Source organism: Cyrtonyx montezumae, unplaced genomic scaffold (assembly GCF_038088225.1).
Source record: "Cyrtonyx montezumae isolate F1298 unplaced genomic scaffold, pur_monq_1.0 scaffold_4, whole genome shotgun sequence".
NCBI lineage: Eukaryota > Metazoa > Chordata > Aves > Galliformes > Odontophoridae > Cyrtonyx > Cyrtonyx montezumae.
In genome coordinates this window covers 30894375-30907728 of record NW_027072045.1, presented here as the reverse complement: position 1 = coordinate 30907728, position 13354 = coordinate 30894375, and the positions used below count along the sequence as shown (strand labels likewise).

The following is a 13354-nucleotide window of genomic DNA, read 5'->3' as shown; positions in this document are numbered from 1 at the left end:
TTCTACTGAAGAATGCATCTGTCAGGCAGGATTCATCTCCCCTCCTGGTTCTGTGGCAAGGTCTTTGCTGACACCTGGATGCTCAAGTTAGTTAGCTTCCTCGCTTCCTTTTGAGTCTGTTTGGTAGCTAAGTACCCCTCTGTTGCTTTCAGAGTTAGAGTAACTGAGCACTGTTATCTCTGGAGCAAAGCTTTGTTATTTCAAAACAGTTTTTTGTTTGTCTTATTTAGAAGAAGAGAAACGCTTCAAAATGAGGAGTTGTAACTCCTTTAATTGGAAAGACTGCAGCTGGAGTCTTTTTGAAATCCCAGGATCCTTGTTGGATGTAGATCTTACAGATGTTTGTTTGGCTTTCTTGAAAAATGATTTGCTATGTAGAAGCTAGCTCTGAGTAATCCGCTATGGTAGCTAATGGTCTATCTTGGGGGGAAGATGAATACCATCTTAGGCTTTGTTGTTGGCTTTCTGCAGGAGTTAACAGCAGAAAGTACTAAGTAGGTGAGAAATACTCTTTTCCTTCAACTCCTTTCAGCAGGGAGGAAAAAAACCAAAGAGACCAGAAGGTTCCAAGCATGGCATCTGGGATGCAGGACAAGCACGCCTCGAGGGGAAAGGTTGGCAGCTTATCTTGGCACACAATGCAGTGAGTCTTCCTTACTCTTGTCTCCCCTTTGCATAGAAGTTCTAGCAGCAGGCATGCTGTTGCTGCCTGAAGAGCTGGCATGCTGACTCGAGCAAGGGAACTGGAGCAAAGTTAGAGCTGGCAAGTTTCTCTCCCAGAAAGGCTGTGGAGTCTTTGCTCACTGATGGCAGCATGTGGTTCTGGAACTGAGGAGTTTTTTCAGCTGTGTCGGTGTCTGCGCTGAAGGACTCCTTTATGTGAATGCAGGATGGATGTTGCAGGTGATGGAAGCCAAGATTTAAAACAGAGTGGGATTGTGCAGGACATAAAATACTTCACTGTAGGTGTATGTGGGGAGCAGATCCTTCTGTGGTGAATTCAGTGTGTAGTTTGGACTGTGGCCTGGAGGCAAGGAATAACAGATACTGTTTGCAACCTTGCTTGTGAAGTAGGCAATAAATTCTGCTTTTATTCTCATATCTCATCTTGCTTGTATGGTGGGAAGGTGATCCATATGTTGAGGAGAGTTAATTACCTAGATAAACTAGAAAGGGGGGGTGAGGAGCCTACTGTGTTTGAAGAGCCTATGTCTGCATCACAACAGCCAACCTTCTTGACAGCATGATGGATTGAAGGAAAGCGTAGGTTTTGCTGAAAATGTTTCATTTGTAAGTTTTATTTATCCCTTCCCTGGTTTGCTGTCAGTCAAGTGTTACAGGAGCAAATCTTCACTGATACAGCTATCCTCTGGCATATTTGCTACAGAGCAGCTTGGCTGTTTATACAAGCAATCATTTTTTTTTTACTGCTTTTTTGTCCCCAGAACCTTTTCCCAAGAGATTCTCTTAGAGCTGCCTGGGACTGCTGTCCTGCCTGCAGAAGGGTTTTCCTCATCAGCACTGCTGCTGGAGCCTCAGCTGGAGCCAGCCGTGCATCAGCCAGAACAAAATAGTGTGCAGTCACTGCTCTGCTCCACACATCATCCAACTGCTGTGCAGTTTGAGCCAGATCTGATTCAGTGGGATTCTTAAAGGTGGTGAGACTTACAGACTCAGGACCTTTTCAGGATGGATAGGCTGATGCGTTGCTCTCCATTTTGTGCAGAGAAGCTTCATTAGTATGCCTCTTCACCAAGCACTTGTGTGTTTTATTAAATAAAGCCCTCCCAGTGTTGTGTTTGACGTATTCTCTTCCACTGCAGACTAGAAGTCTCTGAACTGCTTTAACCCAGCTGTAGGACGGTGGGTTGTATTCAAAGCAGTGCTGGCACTTGGTGGCAGCTGGTGGAGTGCTTTCGGTAGTTATCACAGTATTAATTTGCTTTCATCATGATCCTCTCTGTTCTTAAGTATTCTCTTTGGGAGTTTGTTCTATAAAGTCTTTTGTTTCCTGTGAGTACAGGAAAAGTACTGGGAGTTGTTTAGCCCCTGGAAATTAATCCTGTACCATAACTATTGGTGAATTATTGAATATTGGTAAGGAGTGAGTTGCTTACAGTGTTAACATCTGATTTTATTGAAGGAGCACCTACCCTTATTTCTTCTTGGAATATGACCTGCTGAGGTTGCTGCAAAGCTCTGTGTTGCTGGAGAGAAGCACACACTTGTGGATAATGGCAAGAGTGCAAGCCAGACAGAGCTGCTGGCTATGCAAGAATTTGACCACAAGCCTTGGATGCAGGCTGTGTAAAGATAAGCTGACAAGGTAGAGATAACCACATCTGAGGAGTGAAAAGAAACAGGACACTGTAACAGAAGGCATAGGGAACTGTTTATTTAGACGAATAGGAGTGCTTTATATTGTTAGGATGTTTAAACTTAAGGAATTTAACCGTTGCCCAGTCAGATCTTAACACACGCTGCCTTTCTGTGTATATAAGCTTTGAGTTGTTGCTTAATAAATGAACATTAGCTTGCATCAAGCTGGGTTCCCGTCCCTTCATTGCAGCACACACTCTTCTGCCTGTTTTGCACACCGTGTCAGTTTGCTAGGAAGCTGGTAGGATGAAATGAGCAGAGCCTTTTGCTCGAAGCTTGAGAGACTTCCAGAATCTTGTTGAGCTTTTTTGAACCAAAATCATGCTGCTGTGAATAATCACGTTTGTGGTTGCAAGGAGCACAATGCACCAGCTTTCCACTGCTGGCTAATGAGCAGCGCCTGGCTGGGTGTGAGCCGGGTACACATGTGGTTAGACTAAAATCATTCCCCAGGATTGCAAAAGTACTGGCACCTTAGCAGAGGTTACAGGCAGGCTGGGATGGCTGCCCAAGCTGTTAGAGCCCTCAGAAAGGAAGAAGTTAAGCTGCAGAGTTTGTGATAGTTAACACGGGCATAAAGGTCATAACCCTACTGATGGTTGATGTGGTCTGGTTGTTAACTGCCTTATAGGTAAGGCATAGGAAAGATGGCCTTGTCTGGCTTATGGGTGGATTGTGTTTCTGTGTTTCTAACCCTCCTGCTGGTTGTCCTGCACATTGCTCAGAGCAAATTGGAGGAGTACCTTGGCTACAGACAGGGTTGCTGTCCGACCAGCAGAAGGGGTATTTCTTTGTCCTGCCTACAGAGAGGTATGTTTCCAGCATGAGGATGAGTAACTCCAGTTTTTGTTGTTATGGATCCCAAAACACTGAGGTTTAGAGACATTGTTGGTAGAAGAGAGAAATAATGCAGCCTGTTGGCTGCTGGAGATTAAAAACAGACACACTGGTTGTGCTGAAATGGAGACCCTTTTTTTTCTGGATCCTTCAGTGCTGGTGGTAGAACATACCCGTCACTTCTATATCAGTCTTTCTTGGGGAAATGGGTGGAATTTAGGGCTAGAGGAAGTATGGTGTGCTCTTTCCCATCAGTCCTCTGAGTAACTTTCTGAACCGCTGTTTTCTTTCTGCTTGTTGCAGGGCCTATGCAGAAGACTCTGTGAAGCATGACTCAAGGGCAGAGGAGGGGGAGAGCAGCAGCGATGAGGCCAGGAGGGCTGTGGCATCGAGCAGTGAGGAAGCTCAGCCAGAAGGGAAGAAGAAGAAGAATTCTGGCTTCAGGGATCGTAAGGTGCAAAACTCAGTTGTTTTATACCTGCAGCCACTGCATGGCAGTGGGAAAATATTTTCATATAACACTGACATATTCAGTCAGGCTTTTGGACTGTACTCGTCTTTGTTCTCTAAAATGGCCATTCTATTTTGGGAACCTCCTTTCTTGGCATAACCTTGAATTTCTCGAAATTTAAACCTTCCTTTTTGGGAAGTACAGCGCACAGAGCCTCTGAATCACAGCACCCCTTTGCCCCCCACTCCTGTTTGATGCCTGCGGGATGGCTCTCTGCTTCCTTGCAGCTGGGTGGTGAAAGCAAAATGGGGGAAACCAGTGAATGGCTTTAAACCTGCAAGCATCCCGTTTGTCTGTCTGCAATGCCTGTTTAATTCCTGTATGAGAAGTGTTTTCAGGAGGAGGAAAGCTCGAGTAACGAGTTGCATCATCAACTTGTGACCTGCCTTCACTGGTGGGTAATCCTGAGAGCTTTGGGCTGTGTTCAGAAGCATCTGCCTGGTTTGGTGCTATCTGTAAGCACACTGTTATTACAGGATGTACAATTTGGTCTGATGGAATGTCCTGTAACTGAGAGTTGGCAGGCTGCACTATTTTATTTTTTAAACCTGTCTGGATGTCAGTTTTATTGGCCTATGTTTGATGATTTAATGTTTCTGCAGTGCCAAAGAGGACAATGGGAGTATATGCTCTTCACAATTCCTTTTCTGTATAATTTTCTTCTGGTGATTATTTTAAGTCCATATTCTGGAGGCTGAATCCTGTTATATGATAAATTGTGGATAGTCATAGAGTGGCTTAACAGCTTTTCCTATTAAAAATATGAAGTATTCAGGAGTACAGATTAGAACAGATCTCACAGTCTATCTCACATGCAAGTCCTTTTCTCTCCAGCCTGAAGGTGGGATGTGTCTTTTCCAAACCAAGTGCTGGTCTTGCTTCTGCTTCATTGAATGCAGGATGGTGGCCTTCCAGGCACTGATCTCCGTGGCTGAGCGAACCCACTGAGGATGATGAGTGTTTGGTGCTGGAGCAGTGAGTCAGTCCTCCTGGGTGCTCTGATGGCAGAGGAAGGTGTGCCCAGCTCCTGACTCACACAGGACTGTGCCCAGGGCGTGCTGCTCCCCCCATCAGTCGGGTGTAGCAGCTAGGGAACGCCTGGCTCTTCTCTATGTTCAGGAAAACAAAAAGCCAAAATGCAGTAAAAACATTTTCCAATTCTTCCTGTAATTAATTGAAAATAGTGTGGGAGTTTTCCTTGAGAAAAATGCTTTCAATTAAGCTTAATTTCAACACTTGTTTCGCATCCCAACGTTGCTTTTAATGAAGCTGACTAGCGGTGAAATAGTAAATGAGAAGTGACATTGCTGTTTTGGGCAGTGATTCAGTGAGGAGGAAACTGCAATACAAATCAGTGGGTGTAGGGCTGGTGTAGGGACAGGCACAGGGCATGTGCTGTTGTGATGTGTGCACTGTGCTGGGCAGAAAAGGAGGAGATGGTTTAAGGCTTTTCACCATTCAGAGGCTAAGGAGCAGGAGTATATCACGCAAGTGGGTTGATTTATTGATTTGTTAAAGAACTTGCATGCAGCTTTAGGACTGCTTTATGGAGATTTGTGTACAGCAGTCTCTGGGTCCAGCAGGTATGCTGCCTCAGGAGCAGTAATTCTGCTGAGACTTCATTTTGGTGTGCATTACAGCAGGAAACTCCATGAAAACAAACAGTAATTAATCTACCTTGTTAGTATGCCTGAGGTATGCTGGACTGACTTGTAGTCAGGAAGGCCTCAGTGATGCTCTGGAAGTGAATAGAGATGTTAATTTAGAGCTTTATTTTCGTGTCTGCGTGGGATTTTCTTCCTTTTAACCCGCAGTTCAGCATAAATGTGGCAGTCTCAACAGCAGCTTCAGTTTTGTGAAGAAATAGGGATTACGTGCCCATCATCCTCATGGGAGTCAGCTAGGGAAGCTTTGCCTTTTTCAGTACGCATGGGTGGAATGGAAGGGCTTATGTAGTAAAGGAGTGCTCTGCTTTTGTTGCCAGGGATGATCGTGATGGGCTTGAGGATGTTCAGGTTCTGTTGTTTTTCTAGTTGCCTTGCTCTAAGGTAAGGGTGCCTCGCTGTGTTTTTGTCTGATGTATGTTGGGTGTGGTGCTCTCCGTTCTGAGGTCAGGCTGCGGGACAGGAAGGACTCAGAGGCCTGCAAGCACAAGTCAAAGATCACTGTGCTTTAAGAAGGTTCCACCTGTCAGGTGTGGGATTGGGAAGAGCTGGGAAAGTGTGTGTTGCCATGCAGCGTCTATCAGCGGGGCTGCAGTGTCTTGTAACTTAGTGGTGAAACAGTTGGTCTCCATCCAATATCAGTATCTTTGAGGACTTTGTGTTACGTTTGTAGGGTGCAAAGGCTGGTAGCAAGAGGGAGAGGTAAGAAAAAAGCTCTGTAAACTGATGGGTGGCTGCTGTAAAGGGATCTGCTTGTAGGGATATTTCTGTTCCTGATGGTTGTGATCACAGTGGTGCTGGGAAGAGTGCGAGGAGGGCTTGAGATGGTGTCAGAGCCACATCAGTACCACCACTGGTGCCAGGTGGGACTTGCTGCCAGCACAGGGTGCTGGAGGGCTGAGCTGTAGCACGTGCTGGGGAAAGGCTCTGTGCTCCATGGCAGGGGATTGCAAGCCCTTTGACGAATTATGCATCCTTCTGATGAACATCAGGGTGGAGATGCTGTTTGGGTTAAAGGACAAGTCTGAAGCAAGACCGAAGAAGTAAATGATCTACAGATGCCTTGGCAGTGCCCTTGATCTTGCCTGGTGTCTTCCAGCAGAGCCTTGATTTTGTTTTGTGGCTCTTGGCCAGAAGTGCTGAAGGTTTCAAGTACGTGATGGACTATTAAACATGCTTTATAATAATGCAGAAATGAAAAGCTAAACTAATAAGGAAACCCTTCTGCTCTAGCACATAACAAAGTGTAGGTCTTTCTGCCTTTTTTCTCTTAGGGAGTGATTTTGTTTACAAAAGCTTTCTGTTCTCTTTGATGAATAATAGCTGTACGCTTGGGGGAAAGTAGTTATAGATACAAAATAATCACTACTGGCAACAAAAAAACAAAGGAGCCTAGCGGGCTGAGTGAAATTTCTGCAGGTTTTTGCCAAGATGATAGAAAAGAGGGGAAAAAAAGGGGTTGATGATGTAGCAAACAGCTGTGTCTCCAAGTTTGTTTTTTTTCCAGTCCTCACTGTGGAAGTGAAGTTCTCTCCCACCTCTGTGACTGTTCTTTTTCCATCATTTAGTATACCAGTCAGGAGCCACACCCTCCAGCACTGTGGCTTCAGTTAATGCTGAGATGCTTTAGTTTAACAAACCTACCATTGGTGCTTCGTTATGTTTAAGATGGATACTGAAGTTGTCTTCATCTTACTCTTCATGATGGCGGAGGGGAAGCAAAGCTTACTGCTAGTTAGTTCTGGTAGTGTTTGTTCCTAATCCTGCAACATCAGGAGCTGATGCCTGCAGTTTTCCTGGGGGCTCAGAAGCTGACCATAGGGGGCTGGTTTTTGGACCCTTTCAACATTATTTATGGCAAAACCTTCACAGTCTAATGATGGCTGTTAGCTCTGGTGTCTCAGGTGAACCTGTGTGCATCTAATGCTGGTTAAATTTATTTCCCAGGTGATGGAATATGAGAACCGGATCAGAGCCTACTCCACGCCAGACAAGATCTTCCGATACTTTGCTACTTTGAAAGTGATAAATGAACACGGCGAATCTGAGGTCTTTATGACACCACAGGACTTTGTGAGATCGATAACGCCTAATGAAAAACAACCGGAAAGTAAGTGATGTATGTGTGTCGTAACTGGAGAAAACAGCACAGCAACAGGGAGTAAACTGCAGTCTCTGCTTACCTGGTCTTTAAATTTCCCATCAAACTGTTCTGTTATTTTGGGTACCATCTGTCTTGTTAGACTGCCATGCCCAGCACAAGACCAGGAGGTTGCTCTCTGACTAGTGCCTGGGGTACTGCCCTAATAAAAAATGTTTTCAACTCACACTTTATGCTGATGCAGTGGAGCACAAGCAGATAACAGGAGTGATGAGCAGAGGAATAAGGCTGAGGGCTACCAACTGAGCTGCTTGCAAGCTGTGCTCATCGCTCCAACAGAGCCTGCTGCATGTCTGTGTAAGCTTGTAAGCAAGGTTTCCTTGCAGTGTTTCCAAACACTGCAATATAACAGATCTCCGTACTATGAGCCCTCAAAGAGATGGTTTCCTTGCATTTTTAATAGTGAAAGAATTTTTTTTTTGGTAGGAACATTCACATATCGCTTCCTAAACCTGTAAAAGGAAGAGATTTGGCAAGGAAAACCTTGTACATGAAGGGGTACAGGCCCTTAAGTGCCTGGCTGAGCTGTGATGCTGCTAGCCAGGGTGGGGCTCCTTTCTGCCTGCTCCAGGTTTCCTGCTGTTTGCTGTGAAACACATCAGGTGTGTGGCATCTGTAGGGATCTGGGAAGCAACAGGCTGAAGAGCAGTGTTCTGAGCATTTGGGAAGCAGCTGGGTCTTGTGGGGTGGCAGGAAAGTTTTCTCTCTTCTCTTTTGCAGGAGACTTGTATTTTGACTGAGTCATAGGAAGTAAGGCTTTGTAGAGTGCACCTCAAAGGAGGAAACTCCGTTTCATCTGCAGGCATTAACAAAGAACCCCAACCCCCAAACGTTAACTTTTTCAGAGTGGGGTTTATATACAAACTGTGAAACTGTTTTCATAACTTGTGACAGCTGCTAAATAACTTGTGTACACTTGTGCTTAGAAAACAACAATATGAAGCGTGTGCAGGAGGAAAGTCAAAAATAATCCTGTCATTAGCATTAGAACATGCTGTTGAATTGATATTAGTGTCTTTAACAAGTTCTGAAAATGGCTGAAACTCTTCCAATGCATGACATGGTTTCAGCGGTGCAGGAATGGTTGGAGCAATAAACAGGATAATGTTTGTAGTTATTGAATTTGTTACTATTTTATGCATCTGAAGCTCCTTGAATTAGTGCTTTGAAAAGCAGTAGCACCTGGTTGAATGTGAGTCTTCCCATCTATGTTATTTTTTCTGAGCCCACTTAAAAACAGAAACCATGTTCTGCTTAATTTTAAGACATCTGACTGCTTCTTCCATGCAGTGCACGTCTTTGGTGCATTTTAAAGTGTATGTGGAAAATGTGAAGGAGTGCTCAGCAACATCTTTGGAGACAAACCAAGGTGAATAATTCGTCAGTCTTGCAAGTGGCTAACTTCATATTGTATCTATCGTTCTGGCTAGGTGAGCTGCTTAAATGGCCCTTTGAAGCTCATCACAGCCTTTTAAGAGCCTGCAAGTACTGCCAGTGAGTGCCACAAAGCTCTCTATAAGGGGGAAAAAATTACATTTGTGATTCATACAGGTACTCTTGGAAAGTGGAATGAGAAAGAAATTGGGCCTTGGCTGCCCATCAGCAGGCAGAGCAGAGGGGTAGGCAGCTTTTAATCTTGTTGGCTTGAAAATCTGTCTTGAGGACCATTACTGCTGTGAATTTGCTTACAAAGCTACTGCTATGTTGCTAGTTCTTTACGAGTGCCAATCGCAGTAAATGATTTTTAAATACATAATGAACTCTAGAAAAATAAAACATTTAGCGCCACACTAAAGTCAAACCAGCCATAACCTTGTTCTCAAATGTTTTAAGAGCTGGTAGTAAAAGATGAAAGATCTGATTTTAAAGCCAGAAATTTCATTAAGACACACTGCTACCTGCTGGCTGATTTATTTTTGCACTAAACATCTATATGTACTTTGACTCATAGGATAATCTAGATTATAAGTGATTAAGTGCTGGGGCTGCTTTTTTGCTTAGTCACAGCTTGGGTGTGCCCTGCACTGGGGCGGGAGCATCCTGCCTTCATCTCTGGGTGCTCCTTGGAAACCTCCATTGCACAATCATGTGGCTGCCTGTAATTATACTAGCTGTGATCATGAGCTCGTGCTTGAACTGAAGCATGGGCTTCTCTGCAGTCCTATTGACTCCAAGGTATTCTGTAAGTGGTATTGTTGGGTTTGGGCTGTGTAGTCATCACCTCCTGGTCCCATGCAGTAACACAGTGCTGTGCCTGCACACCTTGCCTGCATGCACGAGGGTGGTGGTGCTCAGTGCCAGGGGTACCTGGGCTTGCTTGTGAAAATCCTTCTGCTGCCTTCATTTGCTTTGTGTTCCTCACAGTGCTTCTGTATGTGTACTCATTTTTGTTAGTCTAGGGAATGTGAGTGCCCATTCGCTAGCTTATGCCGATGACTTTCTCTTAATAATTCAGCAAAACTTTGTGCCACAGCATAACTTTGTGTCCCATTGGCTTCCTAAGCAAGCCAGCAAGCAGGGCCTAAGCTTTAATGCACTCTTACTGAACTTGGAAACGTCTATCAGAATAACCCAAAGGAGAATAACATCCAACTTCAATGCTGCTTTAAAAAAAAAAGTAGGTTTTGTGCTGTCTGTAAAGTCCAAGTGTCAACAGAAACGTGGGCAGTGATATCTGCTCCCTGCAGTTCTGTCTTTTTTTTCTCCCACTACTTCTTGTATCCCTTGTATGGGCAGGGATAGTTGCATTCTACCTGCTGCATGTTTCAGCCAGACCCAGCCCTGAACCCACTGATAACACTTCTCAGAAAGTCTTAAGTGAGAAGGGCAAAGCTCCACTTTGGACTTTCCGGGTCTTTGGATACAGTGTGGGCTTTTGCTGAGGAGAGTATACAACACTACGATACTTTGTAGGAGCTGTAGCCAGTGCCTGGTATTTGAAGTATTTGAAGGACATTGCTGGCATTCTGCAGTCTTATGTAGCTGTCAGCCTGCATGGAAGTCTTGGAGTTCGTGGAGCAGGGAGTCTGCCTTCCACGCTCACTCCCCTCTATTCCTGTCTGAGTTCCCCAAAGTTCTCTTTTTGGCCTTTGTGATAAGGATTAGAAAAGAAAAGCCTTTGTGTCTTGTGACATCACACTAGAGGGAGACAGAGATTATACCCTAACCAATTTTGTTCTTCCATCCCTAGTTAACCCAAACTCCTGCTGCATGATGGATGCCTTTCAAGATCCACCACACTCTGCAGCAGCTCAAAAACCTGAGGTCTTGGGCATACTCTGTAGTATTTTTCATCTTTTTGTCTGCCAGAAACCAGGAACATGCTGCCAAAAGCAGCAGCTATGCCCCTGCAATGTTTGCACGCAGGATGGTGTTGGAGGAGCTGTGAAGAACAGAGTGAGCTGATGTCTTCTGTCCTGAGCTCTTCCAAGTTGTAGGCTGAGGCAGTGTTGTTCAAGGGCAAAACTGCAGCCCTAGTGTGCAGGTTTCTGCAGAGCGGAATTTGTGGAAAATACGAAGGCTTATGTAACAAAGTATGTAAAAAGAGGGAAAAAAAAGCTTAATGCAACGGACCTTTAGGCATAGTATCACTTTTTAGAGTATGTAGAATCACAACATAAAATACTCAGTGCAGTGTGAATGCTTGAAGGAGGGTAGAGCTCTTGTGGCCTAACTGGAGGAAATACTCTAAAATTGCACGGAGCAAGGGGAAAGATGTTCAGACTGTATAGGTTTAAAATGATTTGTCATACCTGGGCTGTACAAGCAGCTGAACACAAGATAACCAAGCTCAACACTGTAGCAATTCAGAAGCTATTTGTTATTTTGAGTTGGATTTCTAACAGTCAGATTTCATGTTCTATGGAGCAAGCAGTCATGAGCTGTGTGACAAGTGTTCTCTCAGTCTGTGGTGAGAAGGTCTCTGTAGGCTTATATAAAACTCTGAAGGTATGCAACTAGGATGTATTAAGACCCAAGAGGATACTAGAGATGCCAGATTTAGTTTAAAATCATTCCCCCTTGTGCTGTGTTATGAGTGCACACATCAGAGATGCTAACTTGCCTGCAGGAAAAGGGAGAGGTGGATGTGAACAAAACAGTTCTTAACTTTAGTGTATGCCCAAGGTTGGTGTCCTCTGACAAATCTCAGGCAGCTCATTATTTGCTTGCAGGTTCACCTAGGAAAGCCTGTCACCGGTTTGCAGGACAGTTTGACCTGGTACTGTGACAATTGAGGAAGGGGACCCACGGGCCCACACCCCGGGGAAGGGGAAGGGGGAAAGGGAAAAAGGAGAAGGGAGGTGGGCCTAGGAACAAAACAGCGGCAACGATCTGAGGAGGAAAGCTAATTTACTAAATAAGATCTCAGAAAGCAAAATAACACAATATAATACAATATAATTGGAATTGAGGCAAATGAATCAAATAAAATGAGCAAGAGAGAGAGTGTCCAATAAACCGAAGGCCTTACGCTAACGCTGAAGGCGGACGGCTGCAACAAAAACCCACTGCTGAGCTCCATCCCGAAGGGAAGAGAGAGTCCCGTGACTGCAGACAGTTTTTATCTTTCTCTCTGGGCGGAAATACGTAAAAATACAAAGCATCACACAGTGCTCTGGGGAATGTAGTCCTTCTTCTCTTCTGATCTGAGACAGGTGCACCCAGAACTATCGATGATCCATGGAGCTGGAGCATTAACTCCTTAACTTCCAATACACCACATGATGTTATGATGTGGAATATCAATAAAACAACAAAAATCATAAAATCATAACAAAGCCAAAGCTGGGTTATGGCTTTGGGGTGTGGAAACACTGTGCAGTGAAACTCTGTCTAATATTTCTCCTTCCCTAATGGTAGCACATTGCATTCTTCAGTCTTCTTAATTGGCCATTTTGCTCATCTATTTAGAAAAAAGAGTTTGTGTTGTAATAACCAGTGGGAAAGGAAAAGCTGTTGAGTAACTGTTACCCAAACAGTGTGGAAAAATCTGTCAAGGACTGAAGGACCAGAGGGAGCTGAAAAGGTTGTTCCGTCACAGTGGAAAGCTGTTGGCATCACAGAGGAAATCATTCCTCTGGAAGCTCATTTGTTAAATACTTTTCAGAACTGCGATCTATAATCTGCTGCCCGTGGCTTTCTTTCCAGAATAACACAAAGAGCTTAGGAGCTGTGCAGATATTCATCAAGCATTGCAATTAGCTTTGAGTGAGCCCGTGGCGTGTACGTATTTGTTAATCAATAGAAATATAACAAGCATTTGACTTCAGATTTTTTTATTAGAGTGGAACAAGAGTAGCAGCAGGTAGTTCTGTGGGTTTTTTCTCTTTTTTCTTGATATCAATATTCTCTGTGAAACATCCCTCCTACCTGCAAATGAAAGAAGCAAGCACAGAGTTCTCCTATTGAACAGCCTTCTCCCCAGTGTGGCAGGCAGTAAGGATAAGTCGTTTTGATTTACTTTGGAACATTTTTCTTCTTAGTGCTGGAAACTTACCATTGTGCAAGTAAGCATGGAGCAGTACGTGTTTGGGATTGGTGGTTGGAGTGGTGTCAGTGTAACTTGAAGTAACAGTCAGGGTGATGCTGCTTCATCAGCTTTCCTTGTGGCAGCACTGCTGCTTCTTTTGGTTCCATGATTGTATTTCAGGTGCCATCAGAATCTGTAGGAGTAATGTATGGTGGTACTTGAGGACCACAAACAGACCTGTTGTGGCAGATGGGTTAGGAAATGATTGCAGATCTTTCATGCTGCTGGCAGTGGATGGCTGGTGCAGAGCCTGTGGCTGGGTAAGCAACAGG

General features: G+C 44.4%; 1 protein-coding gene across 2 annotated transcripts in view; it reads left to right on the top strand.

The window, feature by feature from the left end:
- Nucleotides 1-13354, top strand: part of MICU1 (mitochondrial calcium uptake 1) — an 80614-nt gene that overhangs the window by 19172 nt on the left and 48088 nt on the right. For both annotated transcript variants that reach the window (XM_065746690.1, XM_065746689.1), the window contains exons 3-4: nt 3520-3670; nt 7339-7501. In XM_065746690.1, coding sequence (XP_065602762.1) covers nt 3520-3670; nt 7339-7501 — 314 coding nt within the window. The remainder of the gene's footprint in view (nt 1-3519; nt 3671-7338; nt 7502-13354) is intronic.